Source organism: Dipodomys spectabilis, unplaced genomic scaffold (assembly GCF_019054845.1).
Source record: "Dipodomys spectabilis isolate Male_0828 unplaced genomic scaffold, ASM1905484v1 ptg000043l, whole genome shotgun sequence".
Classification (NCBI taxonomy): Eukaryota; Metazoa; Chordata; class Mammalia; order Rodentia; family Heteromyidae; genus Dipodomys; species Dipodomys spectabilis.
In genome coordinates, this window is record NW_024870720.1 from 26,679,102 (window position 1) to 26,694,561 (window position 15,460).

General features: G+C 37.4%; 1 protein-coding gene across 1 annotated transcript in view; it reads left to right on the forward strand.

The window, feature by feature from the left end:
• Mob1b (MOB kinase activator 1B) overlaps nucleotides 1-15,247 on the forward strand; it is a 41,870-nt gene extending 26,623 nt beyond the window's left edge. Inside the window, exons 4-6 of the mRNA XM_042678266.1 lie at nucleotides 2,903-3,036; nucleotides 5,016-5,179; nucleotides 12,457-15,247. Of these exons, the coding sequence (XP_042534200.1) occupies nucleotides 2,903-3,036; nucleotides 5,016-5,179; nucleotides 12,457-12,534 (376 nt within the window). The 3' untranslated portion in view covers nucleotides 12,535-15,247. The remainder of the gene's footprint in view (nucleotides 1-2,902; nucleotides 3,037-5,015; nucleotides 5,180-12,456) is intronic.
• The last annotated feature ends 213 nt before the right edge of the window (nucleotides 15,248-15,460 follow it).

Below are 15,460 nucleotides of genomic sequence, written 5' to 3' on the forward strand. Positions count from 1 at the left end.
GGCAAGCACTCTACCACTGAGCCACCTTCCCAGTCCCTCTGAAGATATTTTATACAATATTATACAACATTTTTAATGCCCCTAACAATTTGACTATGTCCTATCACATGAGGTCAAGTGCGTAATTTTCTACTTGTATCATCTTGTTTGTAGTTGAAAGATTGATGATTTGGGACATTTCTATTTTCAGGTTATGTGTGTACAACCTGTATTTAGCCTCTTGAAAAGTAGTGCTGGTTGGTAGAGTTGGTTCTCAATTACGTTTCCTATTATTAATAAGGAAATGGTAAATATTTTGGAGTTGTAATTTACAAGTTCATACCCTGGTGACAGAACTAAATGTCAAGGAGAATAGCTTGTCAAAAGTGTAATAAAAAGCTATAGCTAGTGCAGGAGATTTATGCTTGTAATTCTGGCTACTCTAGAGACAGATGTAAGTATGGTGGTATCCAAGCAACTTACTAAGTATCTTATCTCCAAGTAACTACCAAAAATCCAGAAGTGGAGCTCTGGCTCAACTGGAGAGTGCTAGCCTTGAGCACAAAAGTACAGGGGCAGTGCCTAGGCCCTAGGATCTCCCCCCTTTCCCCCCAAAAAAAGGTTTAATAAAAAACTAAAATGGGAGAATTAGGGGTAAGGCGTATGTGGTATTTTTGTCTAGGAAGTGTGAAGCTCAGAGTTAAAAGCCCAGTACTTTTCCTCCTCTCCCTGCCAAAACCCAAAACAAACAAATGGGAAAAATAAAGTACGAAATGAAAGTCATCTTCAATATAAACTACAGAAGAAAAAAGATTGGGGAATCATTGTAAATTCAAAGTATAATCAGTGTTTATTTGTAAATCAGTATTTATAGACCAATATTAATAACCATTTATAAATAAGCCAATATTTAGTTTTAGTGGTACTCAGGTTTGGACTCAGGGTCTTATGCTTGGAGAAAGTGCTCTATCAATTCAATCATGCTCTCAGCCTTCAGGTATTTTATTTTTCAGAAGACTTTAGGATATTGAAAGTTAATTTCCCCCCTCCCCACCCCCCTAGTCGTAGGGCTTAAACTAAGGACCTGGGTGCTATCTCTGAGGTTTTTTGCTCAAGGCTAGTGTTCTACTACTTGAACCATAGCTCCACATCTTTGTTTTTTTTTTTTTTGTTTTTTGGGTCCGGTCGTGGGGCCTGAACTCTGGGCCTGGGCACTGTCCCTCAGCTTTTCAGCTCAAGGCTAGCACTCTACCACTTGAGCCACAGCGCCACTTCCGGCTTTTTTCTTTTTTGCTTATGTGGTGCTGAGGAATCGAACCCAGGGCCTCAAGCGTGCAAGGCAAGCGCTCTACTTCTGAGCCACCTTCTCAGCCCCAAGCTCCACATCTTTGGAGATGAGAGTCTCACAGACTTTCCTGCTGGGCTGGCTTCAAAACTCAAAACTCAGTCTTCTGAATTGCTAGGATTGCATGCCTAAGTTATTGGTGCCAACTTAATTTTTTTTAAGCAGTATTTGAGTTTGGAACTTGGGGCCTTGTGCTTGCCGAGTAGGTACTGTGTTACTTGGGTCATGTACCTTTTTGATTAAGTCATTTTTAGTCTTGTTTTTTTGGTCTAGCCACCCTTAACTGCTATCCTTCTATTTTTAGTTCCTACCTATGTATGGTAACTGGCACATATCACCATTCATGTTATTGATTGAGACAGGTTCTTGTGAACTTTTGGCCCCAGCTAGCCTCAAACCACAGTCCTCCTGATCTCTGCCTCCCAAGTAGCAACTATCTCACAGGCATGAACCACAGTGCCTAGTTAAACATTAATTAAAAAAATCTTCAATGCTTTTTAAATTATCATTGTGGAATGTTCAATGTAGAACTTATGCATTGTAGAATGTTCAGTGTGTAAGTAGTTACAATTAAGTATTTGCACTTACTCTTTTTCATGGTAATTTTTTTGTTTTCAAATCCCATGTATACATACCATACAATCAGTACTCTGCCGTACTGCCCTCTCCTTTGTAAGGCTCACTGACATGTCATTCAGTCAGTCTAAAAACTCTGGAGATAGAAAACAGTTGATTCAGTGAATGAAGCAGCAGAGTGACATTGGAGAACCTAAAAATCAGTTTGATTTCTGTAGTTCAGAGTTTCAGCTATATGTTGATTCTTTATTTTAAAATTTAGTGTTTATGTGTGGGGAGAGAGAAAGAGAGAGGAGACAGACAGGCCAATTCTATTAGGTTTTTACTATACATTTGCTATTTATAGGTTTTGTCTTTCTGTTACTTGTGAAAGTGGGGAAAGTGTCTTTCATTTTGGTGTTTTGCACATCCTCCTATTCTTCACATTTTATTTCTCACATGAGGGCTTCAAGTGATTATTAAGTCAAAAGATAATGTTCATGAGCATCTTTGAGTTGCCAGTTTTATTTAAAGGCTTATTTAGCTCCTTTGCTACATGTACTTAAATATTAGATAATTTTTGTTTTTCATTAATCTTACTTTGAAGTTTCTATATTATTCTTTAGTCTTAACTCAAAATTTAAAGACTTCAAGTTAAAGAGAACTGTATAAGGAGAAATGCAATGTAAAGAAGAAGAGTAACCATAAGGTTCAAAGATAGCTATCACAGAACTAGGAAGTAAATTAAGTTTTCTACTTCAGCTGTATGTGATTCTGCTGTATATGAGGGAAAACTACTTACTCAGACACATGAGACAAGCAGCTGAACACAAAAGATGAATTTTGTGACAAATGCAAAACAATCCACGGTCAATTAAAATTTTTTCTTTATTTGGACGAACAGACTGTTTAACAAATGTTTTGATACTTTCATAATATACACACATTTATATTATAAAAAGTATGTGCACTATTTAAAGGTATAGACTGATATTTGGTATATTTTCTGTTTTTGCATTGCAGATATGAGTATCATTGGGCAGATGGAACAAACATAAAGAAACCTATTAAGTGCTCTGCACCAAAATACATTGACTACTTGATGACCTGGGTTCAGGACCAGTTAGATGATGAGACATTATTTCCATCAAAAATTGGTATAATTATTTTATATAGTTGTGATCCATCATGGTTTGTTTAATTTTATGTTTCTAGAATTGTCCTTGATTTTCCCACCCAATCCAGTTTGAGAGTTCTATAGGACATGTTGATGTACATGTACGTTACACAGTCCCAAGAAGTATAGTTTTCTCAACTAATTGTAAAACAAGAACTTACCTTGTGTAAGTTGATTTTTTTAAACTTAGTATTTTAAAATATTTCTTAGTTGAAAGTTATGTTTATTAGAAAATAAAGTGATCTGCCTCTCAACTTTTTGAAGTTTTTGATGTTATTCCAGATTAAAATATTATTGAACTTGCTTTTATTCAAAAGGACCTTTTTTTTGTTTTTGTCTTGTTTAAAAAGCACTATGAACACCCAGTTAACCCTTTCAGTAGCAGGTTGCAGTTAGAGGCTTTTCTCTTCCATGAACCACACCAATTGAAATATTTCTAATCTCATATACTTAAGAGTACTCTATTTTTTCATACTAGGCATATCATGCACATAAAAGAAGCCTCTTTGATATTTTGAATGAGAAGATATAGGATGAGCCATAATATCTAGATTCTGTTATAGAAAAGATGTATAGTAGACAGATACTAACATCTTTCATAGTCTTATTTCTTACCTGGGGATAGTTTGTACACATTGTATTAGTTTACATTATATTTAGGGCAAAGAGGGAGCTTGATTTTAGGACCCACAGTGTGAATCTTAAAGATTTTTAAAGCTCACAATAAAAAATAAATAAAAATTAAAAAAAAAAAGATTTTTAAAGCTATTTTGTGACCGTGTAAGATGACACTAAGCAAAGTGAACTCCCAGGTCATAGACACAAGAGGTTTTTCTTGAGCCGGGTGCCCATGACTCATACCTGTAATCCTAGCTACTCAGGAGGCTTAGCTTTGAGGACTGAGGTTCAAAGCCAGCATGAGCAGGAAAGTCCATGAGACTCTTATCTCCAGTTAACCACCAGAAAACCAGAAGTAGTGCTGTGGCTCAAGTAGTAGAGTGCTAGTCTTGAGCTGAAGAGCAAGGGAGCGCAAGCCCAGAGTTGAAGCCCCATAACGAAAGCAAAACAAAGAGGTTTTTCTTTGTTGTTGTTTTTAATGTTCTGTGTGAGTTTTGTTTCTTTTGTATGTTCTTCCTCCTGTGGTATATCCCCTGTTGTCACTGTATTTGATTTTGGTACTCTGGTATTATATATGTTTATTTGAATTAGGGAAGGGAAGGGGAACAACAGCTTGGTGAGACAAAGAACCAATGCAATAACCGTGTACACAAGACAATATGTTGGAAATTATCTGTACAACTTGGGGGTGGGGAGGAGGTGGGGAAAAAGCAGGAGAGAAATGAGGAAAGTTTGACCTCAGGGCTAGGCGCTGTATCTGAGCTCTTTTGCTCTAGGCTAGTGCTCATATCACTTTGAGCCCAGCTCCACTTCCAGTGTTTTGGTGTTTAATTGGAGATAAGAGTCTTGTGGATTTTCCTGCCCTGGGATGGTTTTGAATCATGATCTCAGATCTCATCCTGAGTAGCTAGGATTATAATGTGAGCTTCTATTGCCTGGCCCTTGGTGATTTATTTGTTGATGAGCTAATTTCTGGATGAATAAGGCCTACAGTCATATGGAATAGGAAAAAGTATAAGATACATTACTGACATTTAAAACAGAACTGAGTGCTTAATACTTCACTACCATTTTAGGTATTTGTTTAATTTTAGTAAAGTGGTGGTATATTGGAGATATAACAGGCTACAATGAAATATTCTTATTCCATAGAAACTAGAGTTTATTTTCATTCATGATATATTGAGAACTTCTGAATAGCATAATAGGCAATATAAAATGGTAATTCATAAATGCTACTACTTTTTAACCTTGTCTGGATAATTAATGTTGGTATTTGCTGACAAAGTCATGCTACCTTGTTCTCTTACTAATAGAAGGGGTTGTTTTTCTCTTTCCTAGGTGTTCCATTCCCAAAGAACTTCATGTCTGTGGCAAAAACTATTCTTAAACGTCTCTTTAGGGTTTATGCTCACATTTATCATCAACATTTTGATCCTGTGATCCAACTTCAGGAGGAAGCACATCTCAACACATCTTTTAAGCACTTTATTTTTTTCGTACAGGTAAGTTGAATTAAGAGGCCTTTGCTGTATACTGTAAGCATTTGTTTTGTGAGTGTGAAAGACCCTAGTCCCCTAGGATACTTTCGTCAACGAGAGGGCGCCCCAGAAAACTCAGACTCCAGGCCGGGAGATGCAATAAGCAAGAGGAGTTTATTTGACGTTTGCGCAAACGGACTCTCTGTCCCGAGCAGACAGGGAGCCCAGAGCAGAGATTACAGGCTAATTTAAAGGCAAAAACCACAAGATTAACGCATAACACAAAGCATCCCATGATTGGGCCATTTAAAGGTCACCATATACACCAACAATCACTTTGCCACGCGGGAAATTTTGTAACACTCTTTGTAAAATGACTGGCCCATGGTTGGTTTAAGGGGGGAGGGGTTACATGGTTACAGGCCTATGATTGGTTGACATTTGGCTTAGCTTGTGGTCTTGCCAGGTGGTCGTTATCTCAAGGTCCTGTCTGGGGAATTTCTAGATGGGAACTGAGGAACACGTACTGTCTGGTTTTTTTTTTTTTTTTATCTAGGACCACTGACCTTGTCCTGGGGCCTGCATCTGGTCCCTGAAACTTCTTAACTCATTTCTGGGAAGGGAAGGGAAGGGTCAATGCTAGCGTAAGCAAGTTTACAGAAGCAGAATCAGCAGTTAGCAAGTTAGTAATGGTAATGGTCAAATTTTAATCTTTCAAGTGCTGTGATGAATACTGTGATGATGCTGTGATGGTCAGGATAGAATTTGCCTTATCCCTTTAGTCTGCCTCCTGTTCTCCCCTTTCTATGAAGATAATGATTACCTTTTTCTTCTGAATTTCATTACTCTCCAAGTCATAACAAGCAAACCTAAAATGTATCTGAGAGGCCTTGCCTTAAATTTGTTTCATGTCATATCCCATATGGAGGGGATAAATAAGGAACCTGACTAGTTGGTCAGCTCTATTGATGAACTTAGTGTCTTATTAGCAGTCTTTCCATTCCCCTTAACCCTTATTTTTGTCTACACTGGATTTTTTTTTTTAATTTGGCCTTATGTTTATTGAGTTTTTAAATAAATTTTTTTTTTTGGGTCCGATCGTGGGGCCTTGAACTCTGGGCCTGGGCACTGTCCCTTAGCTCTTCAGCTTAAGGCTAGCGCTCTACCACTTGAGCTACAGCGCCACTTCTGGCTTTTTTCTTTTTGCTTATGTGGTGCTGAGGAATCGCACCCAGGGCCTTATGCATGTAAGGCAAGCGCTCTACCACTGAGCCACCTTCCCAGCCCCTTAAATAATTTTTTATATGCTTTGATCATGCTAATTTTTTCTTGTTTCTTTTTCTTGTTTTTAGATGTACTGGGATTTTTTTTAAAGTTTTAATTAAAAATTTTTTTTATTGTAAAGATGATGTACAAAGGGTTTACAGTTACATAAGTCAGGTAATGAGTACAATCCCTTTTTAACATTGTCACCTCTTCTCTTCTTTTCCCTCCTTTTTTCCTCCTGACCCCTCCCCCCCACAAGTTGTATAGTTCATTTTCAACATAGGATCTAATGAATATCACTGCTGCATTTTTTCATCATTTCTGTGCTCTCCCTTACCATCTCCCAAACAGATAAACTTACATATAATACAAAGGGTATAGAAATCAGAAACAGTGACAAAAAAGGGGGAAAAAAGCAAATAACAAAAAACCTTGTTTCCATTTCTTGGAGTTCATTTTGACAAATCTCATTTTATAGATAATATGCACATAGCTTTTGAGCTGTTGTAATCCTCTCCTAAGAATATCCTCCTTTGGTCTTGATGTGTGAATGTTTAATTGATCATGTTCAAGTGTAAATTAAAATTTTTTAAATTGAGATTAAGTGATTACATAAATTTTACTGTATTATGGGATAGTGATACTTAGTTAAAGTCACAAACATCTTTTAACAAGGCGAATTGTCATTATTATGGTCTATAAACCTTATGAACTCTACAAACTTTGATAATACAACTATTTCCTTCACAATGGGTGATACGTACCTTTCTTTCCTTTTGCTTAGTGTAAACCGTTCCCTCTTTCTCTCTCATTCCCTTCCTCCCATTGCTGTCCTTGAGTTGCTTAGTTCATTTTCATCAATGCTCAGTGCAGCTGATGGCCCCCTCTATCATATTTTTTCACCTGTATCCCTGATTCTGTGCCCTCCTCCTAGCTTCCCTCAGCCAAGTGTAGTTTTTTTTTTTTTTTTAACCATCCATTGTGTTTACTTGTAGATATATAGGCACATTCTAATTACTACAAATGAGGGAAACTATGCAACCTACGTTTCTTTGGAGTCTGGCTTACTTCGCTTAGTATTATTGTTTCTGAGTCTTTCATTTCCTTATAAATGGGTCCATGTCATTGTTTGTTAAGGAAGCATAGAATTCCATTGTGTATATATACCATATTTTCTTCATCCATTGGTCCACAAAGGGGCATCTAGGTTGACTTCATATCTTGGCTATATAAACAATGCTACAGTGAGCATGGTTGTGCTGCTAGCTTTAGTGTAGCCTTGTTTGTGGTCTATTGGGTAAATGTTCAGGAGAAGAATTGCTGGGTCATAGGCAAGCTCTATGTTTAGTCTTTTGAGAAACCTCCATACTGCTTTCCAAAGTGGTTGAACAAGTTTCCATTCCCAATAGCAGTTCCCTTTTGGCCACATCCCTGCTAGCATTTGTTATTGTTAGTTTTCTTTTCTTTTCTTCCTTTTTTTTTTTTTTTTTTTTTGTCGGTTGTAGGGCTTAAACTCTGGGCCTGGGCGTTGTCCCTCAGCTCTTAAGCTCAAGGCAAGCGCTCTACCACTTGAGCTATAGCGCCACTTCTAGTTTTCTGGTGGTTTATTGGAGATAGGAGTCTCACGGTCTCTCCTGCCCGGGCTGGCTTTGAACCGCGGTCCTCACATCTCAGCCTCCTGAGTAGCTAGGATTACAGGCGTGAGCCACCAGCGCCCGGCTCTTTTTTTTTTTTTGTTAGTCTTGGGGCTTGAACTCTGGGCCTGTGTTGCTGTCCTTGAGTTCTTCAGCTCAAGGCTAGTGCTTTACCACCTGAGCCACAGAGCCACTTCCAGTTTTCTGGTGGTTAATTGGAGATAAGTCTCATGGACTTTCCTGCTCGGGCTGGCTTTGAACCGAGATCCTCACATCTCAGCCCAATGAGTAGCTAGGATTATAGGCGTGAGTCCCTGGCCCCTGGCCATTGTTAGTTTTCTTAATAATGGCTGTTCTAACTGAGATAAAGTGGAGTCTCAGTGTTGTCTTTTTTTGTTTTGGCCAGTCCTGGGGCTTGAACTCAGACCCAGAGCACTGTCCCTGAGCCTCTTTGTATTAAAGGCTAGCACTCTAGCCACTTTTGGCATTTTTTTTTTTTTTTTTGCCAGTCGTGGGGCCTGACCTCTGGACCTCGGCGCTGTCCCTCAGCTCTTCAGCTCAAGGCTAGCGCTCTACCACTTGAGCCACAGCGCCACTTCCTGCTTTTTCTGCATATGTGGTGCTGAGGAATCGAACCCAGGGCCTCATGCATGCAAGACAAGCACTCTACCACTGAGCCACCTTCCCAGCCCCCACTTTCGGCTTTTTATGTTTATGTGGTACTGAGGACTTGAACCTAGGGCTTCTTGCATGCTGGCGAGCACTGTACCACTAAGCCACATTCCAAGCCCTCAATGTTGTCTTGATTTGCATTTCTTTTATGGCCAGATATGTTGCACATCTCTTCATGTATCTATTAGCCATTCTTATGTCTTCTTCTGAGAAATTTCTCTTTAAGTCTTTAGCCCATTTATTAATTGGGTGTTGTTTCTTTGAGGGTTTGTTTTTGAGGGTTTTAATTTTTTGAGCTCTTAAGATGGATAGCTAGTAAAAGTCTTCACCCATTCTGTGGGCTTTCTATTTATCTTGCTAGCTATGTCCTTTGCTGTTGAAAAATTCTTCACTTTGATACAATCCCATCTATCCTGTCTTGCTTTCATTTGTTCTGATTCTGGATCTTTATTTAGGAAATACTAGGAGGCCTAGTATTTCATCTATCCCTTCCTGTGGTATTTTAATGGTATCTGGCCTTACATTGAAGCCTTTGATCATTTGGTATTGATTCTGGTACAGGGTGAAATATAACAATCTAGCTTCAGTTTTCTACATGTGAGTAGCCAGTTATGCCAGCACCATTTGTTGAAGAGACTGTCTTTCTCATTATGTGTTTTTGGCTCCCTTATCAAATATTAGGTGGCTGTACGTCTGTGGGTTCATTTCTGGGTTTTCTGTTCCTTTGTCCTCAGCCTATTCTTGTGCCAGTACCAAGTTGTTTGCATCACTATGGCTTTGTAATAGAGTATGAAAATTTATTTTTATATTCCTCCAGCACTATTCTTCCTGTTAAGGATTGTTTTTGCTACTTGGGGTATTTTTATTATTCTCTTAAATTTTTGAGTGTTGTTGGGATTTTATAGATAGCTTTGGGCAGAATTTCCAGGAAAATAGGTTTTTCCATTTCCTTAAATCTGCTTTAATTCCTTTTTTCAGGTTTTTAAAGTTTTTATAATAGCAGTCATTCACATCTTTGGTTAATTCCTAGGTTTTTTTTTTTTAAGCTGTTTTTTTTTTTTTTTTGGTCTGGTCGTGGGGCCTGAACTCTGGGCCTGGGCGCTGTCCCTCAGCTCTTCAGCTCAAGGCTAGTGCTCTACCACTTGAGCCACAGTGCCACTTCCGGCTTTTTTTTCTTATGTGATGCTGAGAAATTGAACTAAGGGCCTCAGGCATGCAAGGCAAGCACTCTACCACTGAGCCACCTTCCCAGCCCCTTTTTTTTAAGCTATTTACAAATAGAATTGCACTTCTGATTTCAATCTTGATGTTCTCATTGTTGGCATACAGAAAAGCTACTGATTTTTTGTTGTTGATGTTGTTGTTGGTCATGGGGTTTGAACTCTGGGCTTGGACGCTGACCCTGTGCTCTTCAGCTCAAGGTGAGCGCTCTACCACTTGAGCCATAACACCACTTCTGGTTTTCTAGTGGTTTATTGGAGATAAGAGTCTCACAAACTTTCCTGTCCAGCCGGGCTGGCTTTGAACCGTGATCCTCAGATCTCAGCCTCCTGAGTAGCTAGGATTATAGGCGGGAGCCATTGATGCCTGGCTTAAAGCTACTGATTTTTGTGGGTTAATTTTGGATACTGCTACTTTGCTACAAAGTTTTGGATCAGCTCAAGTAACTTGGGGGAGGAATCTATAGGGTTCTTTCAATACAGGATCATGTCATCTGCAAAGAGGGATAGTTTTACTTTTCTTTCCCTATTTGGATCCCCTTTATGTTTTTCTCTTCCTTTATTGCTCTTGCTAGGAATCTGAATACTACATTGAAGAGCAGTGGAGAGAGCAGCATCCTTGGACTCATTCCTGATTTTAGAGAAAATGGTTTTAACTTTCCACCATTAAGTGTAATTCTGGCTGTAAGTTTGTCATATACAGCCTTTACTATATTGAGGAACTCAGGAATGTTGCATTGATTCCTGGCTTCCTAGAGTTTTTATCATAAAGGGATGTTGAATCTTGTCAGATGCTTTTTCTGCATTTATTGAGACGATCATGTGGTTCTTGTCCTTGCTTCTGTTGATGTGTTGAAGTACATTAATTGACTTGCATATATTGATTCAGCTCTGCTTCCCTGGAATCCTGTTTAATCATAGTATATGATTGTTTTTGGTTAGTTTTGGTTGGCCAAAATTTTTTTTCCTTGGGTTCTTTTTTAAAAAAATTTTTATGTTTATTGTAAAGAGACTGTACAGAGGACTTACAGTTACATGAGTAAGATAATGAGTACATTTCCTATTGAGCATTGTTACCCCCTCCTTTGTTTTTCCCCTACCATCCCTTCCCACCCCACCTCCCTACTTCTCCTCCGCATCCCCAATTGTAAAGTTCCTTTTCAACATAGTGTCTTGTAGGTTTCATTGTTAAAATGGGTCAACCTGTATCCTTGTTTCAGCATTTTGTTATTTCCCTTCCCCTCCCTACATTAGAAAAATGTATATACAAGATGCAGGGCACCAGAATCAAACACAGTGACAACAGGGGTTATACCATGGGGGAAGAACATACAAAAGAAACAAAAATATCACATAGTACATTAAAAACAATAGCAAGAAAGATAAAACCACTTGTGTCTCTATCTTGGGGTTCATTTCGCTTAGCATCATTTGTACATAGCTTTTCACCTTTCTACTTGTCTGGTAAGATTATCCTAGACCAGAAATTTGAGGTTTTGCATTGATGTGCAGCAAAGATGGATCTATTGTTGATAGGTCTCTATCTGGTTTGGGATGAGGGTTATTTATGGTAGTTTCATAGAATGAGTTTAGTGTAGTGATCTTTCCCTTTCATTGAAGAGTTTGAGGGGCGTTGGAATGAGTTCTTCTTTGAAAGCCTTATAGAATTCAGCTGTGAGGGGCTGAGACTATGGCTTAGTGGTAGAATGCCTGCCTCACATGCATGAAACCCTGGGTTCAATTAATCAGTACCACATAAGCAGGGAAAAAAAGACAGAAGTGGTGCTTTGGCTCAGGTAGTAGAGCGCCAGCCTTGAGCAAAAAAAGAAGCTCAGGGACAGTGCCCAGACCTTGAGTTCAAGCCTCTGGACTGGCAAAAAAAAAAAAAAAATCAGCTCTGAATCCATCTGGTCCTGGGCTTTACTTGGATGAAGGTCTTTTAGTGTGATTTCTATTGGGTGACAAATTTAAATGGTACAAATTTAAATGCAGTAACTCCTATTTATTGAAAGTTACTTTGTGCCATTTATGTAAAGTAGTTAACATCTATTGTCACATTTATTTTCCACAGTATTTTATGAGTTAGGAAGATTTAGCTTCTAATTTTACATATATAAAAACAGTATTAGGGCTGGGAAGGTGGCTCAGTGGTAGAGCGCTTGCCTTGCATGCATGAGGCCCTGGGTTCGATTCCTTAGCACCACATAAGCAAAAAAAAAAGTCAGAAGTGGCGTGTGGCTCAAGTGGTAGAGCGCTAGCCTTGAGCTGAAGAGCTGAGGGACAGCGCCCAGGCCCAGAGTTCAGGCCCACCACTGGACCCAAAAAACAAACAGTATTAAACGAGATTAAACTTTTCCCAGACACAGCTAGTGAACTGGAAAAAAAAAATCAAGTCTAATACATATAACTTAATCAGAAAATAATTTTTACCTTGGGCTAATGGCAATCTGCTTTGAAATTAGATGTTAATAGTAAGTTTTGTTATTTCTTTTGTCTTTTTTATGCATAGGAATTCAACCTTATTGACAGAAGAGAACTTGCACCACTCCAAGAACTGATTGAAAAACTCACCTCTAAGGACAGATAAAAGCATGCAAGAATATGCAGATTGTTTCTTAAATGAAGCAGTGTGGAGTGCATTTGGATTTTTGTTGTATTTTGTTTTATTTGGATTGTTCTTGTTGGGTTTTGGGGATTGCTTGGGTTTTCTTTTCTTTATTCTCAATATTGAAACCATATTCTATTGCTATTGGAAGCCAAGAACCATTTGCTACATTTGAAAGGGGTAAATTTTATCTTTGTGGAATATAGTTTTTGTTGTTTTTTTAAACCTGGCTTTGGTTACTTAAGGACTTAATTCGTTTTTCTTTTTTGTAAAGAAAATTGTGTGTGAAAAAATTGCTTACTAACTGAACTGCTGATGTCTTGGGGTCTGTGTTGTGTAAATTGTGGCCCATTTTTGAAGTCTCCAAAAAATTTATGTTTTTAAGTGCCTTGGCAGGCTCACTTCTGAGGTGCAAAGCACGGACATAGACCTGAACAGAACTCGGAATAATATTAGGATTACTACCCAGGGCACTTATTGGTGCATGTTGTAAAATAATCTGTCATAAAAGCCATAGTTTACCTAAATTGATGATCTCCAGCTTTTACTACGTTGAACAAACATAATTTGTAAAGGTGTGCATGTAGAACATAAAGATGTAGAACAAGAAAAAATTATTTCTTAATTATTTTTGATATTGACAGTAATATATTCTGTTCAACAAATGCTTAAAGTTCTACAAGCAGGTCTTTTTCCATCTCTTAATATCTGTGATATTGAAACTTGAGGATGTTGAAATGTAATACTTATTGCATTTTGGCTTCTTTCTACATATTAACTGCACTATAAGTGTAAAACTTCAGGTTATATATAGGATTGCCATCTTGAGAGGTGATGCTGAACTGTGAGGTTTCCTAGCAATTGCCAAATGAGCCATAAGTCTACAGAATCCCTTTCTACTTCAAAGAGGAGGGAAAAGGAGAGTGTGCTTGATTTGGGGTAGTTTGGGGAATTAAAGATAGGATTAAATATGGAGAGTCAAGTTCTAGAAAGTCCTGTCTTACAACCCTGATATAGAATGGTATGAGATTTTAATAAATTACTTATAAACAGAGTCTTAGAGACTTCCTTTTAGAAGAATCAACTTCCATGAGAAGTTAAAAATAAATTATTAATTTTAGGTACAGATATTAACCATAGGAAATTGATCACTTTTTAGCATTTCCATTCAATGAATGGAGTTGGTGTTCGCCTATCATTTTAAAATGATACAGTACCTTTCTTTGCTTATTATAGGCCCAGTTTGAAGCATTCTGACTTCTGATTTTTCCACTGTGAAAGGAAATCTTTTTCTTTGCAGTAATAAACAATGAAAATGCTATCTCAGTAGTTACTTTTAAATTTGTTAAGACTTCTAGTGAGTTACTACTACTAATAACAAGAAACTTAGTTTTTAGAATGTGTTTTCCCTCCAGTTTCATTTTTAAGAAATACTCTGAACAGATTTCAAATTTTCAAAAAAAATTTTTTTACTAGTTTTGGTAAATCTGCTTCCTCAATTAGAAAAGTACCAAAATTCCAGCAATTAGAAATATATACCTTTTTCTTGGTAGGCTAGAAACGCTTGCTTTGAAATTGTATAGATTCTAAGCACTTAGCAGGAAAGAATTTAGAATGAAGTAAATTTGTTTCTGACATTAATAGAACAGTGATAAAATTTAATAATCACTGGAACTGCCTTTTTCTCCATTTCTATCAGTTTTTTACCTACCAAGTACTAATAGTTTTCTCCATTCATTTCTATCATTTTTTACCTACCAAGTACTAATAGGGTAAATATCAGACCCTGGCAGAGGCAAATATTTTGGGCATTTATTAGTAATACTTAAGGGAGCTAGCTGATTCCTTAAAACAAATTTTTCAGTATTCAAAGAAATAATATCACTATAGGCTAATTGAAAAAAGAATTATGTCATAATTTTTGAGTTCTATTATAGGATAGAAGCAAGTGACAACTCAAATTGTCTTCCATGTGGCATTTGACTTTATAACAACCTAGTAATGAAGGAATTGCAATAGCCAAGTGTAGAGTGAAAAGTGAAAGGCTTTTCTTGCTCTTTTAAGCTTTATATAGTAGCACACTATAGAAATGGAAAAATATTCTGTAAATTATAATTGGTAGTAGAATTTACTTTCTTAATATACGTAGATAGGATTTTGTTTCCAATGTGGCAGAATCTCGGGTGTCTGTTGCCAAGTATTCAATTACATCAGTTACTGAGAGGTAGGAGGTCTCTATGCCTATGGTAACAAAGCATAGAAATTCTCCTCGGGAGAGGCCTGGTCTTTGTCTATAGTGTTAGGTGAAAAGAAGCAAAAACACTTGTCAGAGAATAGATTGATTTATTAAAAATTAGTTTTAATTTAATTGGTTCCTATGAGAGAAAAACAGCTATTATAAAATGATCATCACAGCTTGATTTGGAAGCAGAGCTTGCATAAATATCTATTAGACTTTTTCATGTCTTTTTAATTTATAAATAACCAAGATTTTTATTTTTTCCCCCCAGCTCTATACAAAATAACAAAAGTAGATGTTAGTTATTTTTCTCATTCTTTGATTAAAAAATTCTACAAAATAAAAAGTAATAAGTTAACAGTGCTATTGTGATTCTCTGATTTTGTTAAATCTGGTGATGTAAGATTTAGCAATTATTTTAAATGATGGACTCATGGTAGTGAAACTGACAGAGTACATTCCCCCCACTCCCACTCCACCCCCAGTAATAGAGTTTGATCTGAGTCTTGCAGACAAATACTCTTATCCCTTAAGCCATGGCCCATAAGAAAGACTGAAAAATTTTAAGTTGGTGGAAGATAGTGCTACTGCCTTTCACTTGCTGACTTGATTTTACTGTTTCCCACAAAACCAGAGCATTAGAGTACTCTAAAACATTAAGCAGGTGCT